Here is a 6,219-nt window from a genome sequence, read left to right as displayed (position 1 = left end):
AAAGGTCTGGAAAAAAATATATATATGGGAATCACACCTGTTATGCACAATACTTGCATGATAGATCTGTGGAAAAAGGGCTTGCATATACATTTCATACTAAAATGGCCTTCATCATGCAAGGCAGGTCATATATAAAACACACATCCTGATTCCAGTTATTTAAACTGTTTTGCCTGGTGAGAGAGATTCCAGTCAAAATTAAAGTCTTCTATACATATGAATGTCTTATTATTCTACTCATATGCCTTTATGTTTCTTAAAACTAGAAGTAGGGTTAAACAGGTATCTGTGTGTTCCTGAATGTGCCATTTCTATCTGTCCGTGCTCAAATAGTAGCTGTGTAAGGATGACTTGCTTGCTCTCTTGTGTTGTGAAACTAACAGTTTACTAGAATTGAGGTGTCAGATGACTGGACACTTTTGGACATTTTCTATAACTTCACTGGAGTTGCATTGCAGTTGCAGGACACAGTTTCTGCATCCACCGAGGACACAAGGTAGGTAGAATGATTCAAATAAGTAACTTGTAGTGCAAATACTAATGTGTTGAAGACCATGTTTATTGTTACTGTTAGACATAGGCTGGACAAATACCTCACTGTCGCCATGGATATGCTTCTGTTTTGATACATAGTTTCCATAGTAATTGTTGATCAAAATGATTATAGATGGTTAGTTCTAGTACACCACTCTGTGTCAATCATATATGTTAAACAAAATGGAAATGGCCTCTCTGAGGGACCTGCGTCTGTAAGACCCCATAAAATAAATGAGAAAATTAGATGCTGCAGAGTGTGTTGTGATCAAAGCAGCATTATGGAGCTTTGGTCTAACACTATCAAGCTAACTACCTAAGCAGCAAACACCTCCCTAACAGCCCAGTTACCACTGAGAAAGGCTTGTTAACTGGTATATTTTGGCAATATTGTTGCCAATGTTGTGCTGTGAAGGGTTCGGCGTTAAGGGCTCTTTTCTAGCAGGCTAAAGGACTCTTCAACTAAGTGTGCTTGACTATCCGAATCCTGAACCATGAACTAGCACTTTTCCAACTCCACTATGCCTCAATCATGTCTTAACTCTGTAACTGTTTTTCATTTTTCTTCCTCCCTCCATCCCTCTCGCTCATTCTCTCTCTCTCTCTCTCTAACACAGTTTGGTTTATTATACAGTACCTACTCTACTTAATTCGGCATCTGTATTTCATTTTATGTATCTATTTTTGTGTTTTGATCAGTTGTATTAAATGACTGCTTTGGTAATACAAGTGCCCTATTTGTGATACCAGTGGAGCACCTTAGAATTTTAATTTGTCGTCATCATGGCCACCCTGATCATTTGGATATCTGCCTGTGCAGTTCTTCTTTGTGGAGGTAAGTGCGAACAACACGGTAAAACAAAAAAACAATTGCCTACAAAGATTAAACACAATTTACAGTGTCTCAGTCAACAAAGAGGGGTTTGATATCAATTAATGGTTTTGTATAAGTACATTTATTATGATTGGCATTAACTACATTTTGCCAGGAGGATGAGGATAGTATTGGTGGTGGTGAGGATCATGGTGGGGAATAAGGATGGTGATGGTTATTAACATCTTATCATTTTCTTTCCTCTCTAAACAGTGCATGGACAACACAAGTGTCCACCCGGGTGGAGTGTCTTTAACAGGCGGTGCTTCAAAATAGTAACAAGTAGCTCCACCTTTCATAAGGCCCAGGTAAAGTCCCCTCAAGATGCATTTGAGTGAAGTATTTGTATTATATTTCTGAAGTCCTTTTTTTGAGGAATAACTTCATGCATAATGCTTCTACTGAGAGAGTGAATTAAAAATCAGTTACTACAGAATAAGCAGATTGTCTCATACTGCGATATAGTACGGCCTCCTAAAAACAGGTATCAGTCAAATGGTTAGGGATGAAAACATACACATTTGCCTGTCAGGGGATCAGCAGCTCAGACTATGTGGTGGTGAAGCTTATTGGCAAAAAATTAAAGGAGCATCCAATCCAATTCTAATCCAATACACTTTTTTTGTCAAATTCAGCAAATTGCTTCTCGTGGTCCACTAGCTGCCTGTCTGTCACTGTACACATCCCTGGCTCTGGAAATTGGAAATGCACGCAGAGGTTCGGACTGTTTCTTCAGGAGCACGGAAGGGAGGGGTGTAATTTCATTAGCTGTTGGGGTCAAATATCAACAACCTCTTCACCCAAACACAGACACTACCTTCAACCCTATTCACTTTAGCAATATGGCCAGGGTCCAAAGGGAGTGTTGCTTAGATGAGGCCTATTGAGGGGTGATACTATTGCACAAGCACGTGAGATCCAGATTTACTTAGCTGATCTAATGTACTCTTCCTGTTTGTTATCTGTTTTTTTAATTGCTTAATGCACTTTACTTTTGGCAGTGCTGTTTTATCTTCTCATTTGAAAAGCACATACCAATGTGCATGAATTGGGCAAGATAAATAACTTGCCTTGTCTTGCCTATATACCCCTGGCTCTTGCATGGCCAAATGACCTCCGACCTTTGACCTGAAAGTAATTTTTCACGTGTCTTGTACATCTCTCTCATTTTTGCTTTAGATGGCGTGTGCAAATGAGAACGCTCACCTGGCCTCTGTACACAGTGCTGCTGAGAATGATTTCATCCAGGGTCTCGTGCGCAACGCTGGACTGAGTAGTCAAGGCGCCTGGATTGGAGGTTCTGATGATGGCTCAGTGAGTGACACAGGATGGCCGCTTCATCGTAGTGATACTTTTAAAATATTTTTTTTTATTAAATTAAATAAATGACTGGTGTGTTCCAACATTGAAGTTGATATTGTAGGCAAATACAAAAAAAACTGCTAGAGGAAAGACTAGAGATCAATAGAATGCACAGGCATATTGGGAACTCTCCTCAATGATTCAGAGTTTTAACTGCAACCAGACTACTACTAGAAAAACTCTACAAAAAGCGCTACAAGTACACCTTTAAAGGAACAGGACAATGTAAACAAAGGCAATAACATTCCTTTAATGGTCCAGACGTTTAAACTCAATGAGTCCAGGTTATGAATGCATGTTATTCTTGTTGTGGGGCATTTTGGTATATTGAACTCCATACTGCAACTGAACATGTCAATGGGTCAGCCATGCCTCAGTCAACACTCATACACAATAATGATGACGTGCAGTAAGAGTCCACTGAACATTTTTATTTTTGGATTTGGATGTATTTGTATGTAGGAGGGTACTTGGTACTGGATTGATGGATCTGCATTTGATTTCTCGGACTGGACAATTGGACAGCCTGACAACTATCACACAGAAGACTGCCTGATGTTGACTCCAGATGGTAAAATTCCAATCAGAAAACATTGCTGTCAAACATTACATCAACACGACACAGTGGTCTATTACCCTCTTTTTAAAATGGCAGTCAAGTAGGTTCAAAAGTGGTCTTGTGGGGCCAGCTACAACTAGTTGAAATGTTGCTGTTGCTATTGCTATTGCTAGCACAGATGTCCACACCAAAAAATAAAGTCTGTCTGTCCTCTCTAAAGTCTGTCCACAATTTGATTCAAACATAATTTATTATTACTGTCTGCTGTTTGATTTGATGCTGGTGCTTAGACCTCTGCCAATGTTGGATGACGTTGTTAGACAGTATCTGGCTCCACAAACCTAAGTAGTGAGTGTCATACACTGACTTATACAAAGGTTCTTACTTTTCACGCTATATACTTATGCAGAGGTATTTACTCCGCTCATATCATTAAGTTCCATTATCTGTCTTAATGAAGCCACAAACATACCTGTTTCTTTTTTTATCAGGTAATTTGCGCTGGAATGACCTGCGCTGTGACGATTTGCGGCCGTTCATCTGTTCAAAGAAATCACCCTATTGGGACAAGTTACACATGACTGATGTTTCTTGCGCACCATAAATGTGCGGTGTCATTGTACCTTATTATGGCCTCAGCTTGCCCTTCACTGGAAACAAGTTTGGTACCAGAAACCTATTAAAAATTGCATACCATATCACATTTTCTAGTCCTACATTATATTGCTCTGGGTCTCTCACTATTCTTCGGGAGGTCTATGCCCACTCTTATAACTTCCGGGGTTGAATTCGCTCTGGCCATTACCATGAATGCCCTGGAACTGTCCATCTCTAAATAATACTGTCGGTAGACGAAGGGAAGATGTAGGTAAGGGATCCGTATTTCCGCTGGGATCGGTTTTAAAACCGGAAGTGAGTATGTAATTCACACCCGTTGTGTAAAATATGCGATCGTCAGCACATTTGAAAAGCCTGTGGTAGCAGCAAGTAACGAACTAGTCAGTTGGCAAGCAACTGGATAGCTAACAAGCTAGCTAGACCTAGAGTTTAGCGGTGAGTGCAAAAACAAGATGCAGACAATCAAATACATTTTTACACATGTAAATAATTATAAAGTCTTCTTATCAGTGCTATTCAGTACACCACATACCGCAGCAAATTACAAATGCATACATTAAACTGAATGAAGTACTCACTTCCGTTTTTAATACGGATCCAAGCGGAAATACGGATCCCTTACCTACAGTAGACCCAAGACCACATGTGTCAAACCCAGATCAGGCCCGCCAAGGGATTTCATCCGGCCCACTGGCTCCTCGAAATGTTGCAAAAAGTTCCACTGATTTCAATGGGCCATGGTGTCATTTTATTTGGCCTGCCAGATAATATGTAATGTCTATCAGAGCTGGCCTGCCGCGTCCGCCAGTATGTCGCACGCACCACTAATACTGCAAGTCCCACAATGCACTGCCACCGCGTTGGTAGTCTACGTCACTTTAGGCCCGCAAGCCCTGGCCCCACTGTCTGCAGCATCATCACCTGAAGTCAAAGTTTAGCTTGCAGCCTGTCTCTCTCCCCCCCCCCCCCCAAAATGGCCAATATTGGCAGAATAGGCTATATGTTTACCGATGTAAAGGGCAAACCTGTTTGTCTTGCGCGCGGAGCCGATGTGGCTGTAATGAAAGAATATAATTTAAGACAGAACTATGAAACGAAACACCAAGACAAGTACAAACATCTGGACATGAAACAGAAGCTCCAGAAGGAACATGATTCGAAAATATTGCTGGTGTCACAGCAGACTGTGTTCGTAAAAGCCAAATCACAAAGTGAGGCTGCTGTGAAGGCAAGCTTTATTGTAGTAGCGGAGATCGCTAAAGCAGCCAAGAACTGCATGATAAAAGTTTGCGACATCGTGTGCCCTGATAAAAGGCAAGAATTTTTAAAACACCGTTGCTGATTGTGTATGTGACCTTGCCACCGATCTACAACAACAGCTGATGGGAAAGGGAAAAGATTTAATCGCATACTCCCTTGCTGTGGATGAGAGCAGCGGCACATCTGATACTGCCCAGCTGTCAATCTTCATCCGTGGAGTGGACTCGACTTTGTACGTTGTAGAAGATGAATTTAAATCAATGCATGACACAACTACGGGGAAAGATCTATTTGAAGAGGTATACAAATGTGTAAATGAAATGGGGCTGCCTTGGGACAAATGTGTTGGACTGACCACAGATGGAGCGACTGCGATGTGCAGAAAAGAGAGGTATAAGAAATGAATGCCACTGATGATTATTTTATTTTGAAATAGGCAATAACTAAAAGGCTTAAACTTAAGGCTGCTTGTCCCAGATTCAGTAGGCCTAGGTTAAACCTAAGTTCATGTTTATATATGAAAAAATATAATAAATCTTCTTTTTTTTCCAATAAATATTGAATATGTCCGGCCCTCGACTTGGACGCAGTTTTAAAATGTTGGCCCTCTGTGTATTTGAGTTTGACACCCCTGGTCTAGGGTCTACGCTTCGTCTACCCACAAATACCTCCGTGGTTGGTGTTGGTCAAACTGCTTTAGCTTACGACATCCAGCAGAGGAAGTCAGAGGGCATCATTACACCAGAAACACATGCAACGCCCCCTTGTGGGGTCTACCTGTGCTTACAAGTTACCTTCAGGTTATATTTAATCTTTGAAACTATAGGCTTTTCTTACTAAACTCTACTCACTAACCACAGGCCTTAAACCAAACCAGCAAAATCAAACAATTGTTGCAAAGCTCTTGTCACGTCCCATGTTTTGTCCGGCGGTTAAGGGAGCGTAAAAAAAACACAACCACTCCACCAGGAAGTTGAAAGATAATAACTGTTGTATTCCAAAACACGGA

General features: G+C 41.0%; 1 protein-coding gene across 2 annotated transcripts; it reads left to right on the top strand.

The window, feature by feature from the left end:
- The first annotated feature begins 244 nt into the window (after positions 1 to 244).
- On the top strand, positions 245 to 4,033 carry LOC116219327 (alpha-N-acetylgalactosamine-specific lectin-like). 2 transcript variants are annotated; one of them, XM_031562554.2, is made up of 6 exons: positions 245 to 499; positions 1,288 to 1,372; positions 1,625 to 1,719; positions 2,591 to 2,725; positions 3,236 to 3,344; positions 3,824 to 4,033. In XM_031562554.2, the coding sequence occupies exons 2-6, from the start codon at positions 1,321 to 1,323 to the stop codon at positions 3,934 to 3,936; spliced, it is 504 nt and encodes a 167-aa protein (XP_031418414.1). In that variant the 5' UTR covers positions 245 to 499; positions 1,288 to 1,320; the 3' UTR covers positions 3,937 to 4,033. The 2 variants fall into 2 exon arrangements, with proteins under 2 accessions (XP_031418414.1, XP_042559503.1); XM_042703569.1 differs by lacking the exon at positions 245 to 499 and having other exon boundaries at positions 992 to 1,372.
- Positions 4,034 to 6,219: the final 2,186 nt, after the last annotated feature.

Source organism: Clupea harengus, chromosome 24, assembly GCF_900700415.2.
Source record: "Clupea harengus chromosome 24, Ch_v2.0.2, whole genome shotgun sequence".
In the NCBI taxonomy this organism is placed as follows: domain Eukaryota; kingdom Metazoa; phylum Chordata; class Actinopteri; order Clupeiformes; family Clupeidae; genus Clupea; species Clupea harengus.
This window is presented reverse-complemented; position numbering and strand designations above follow the sequence as displayed.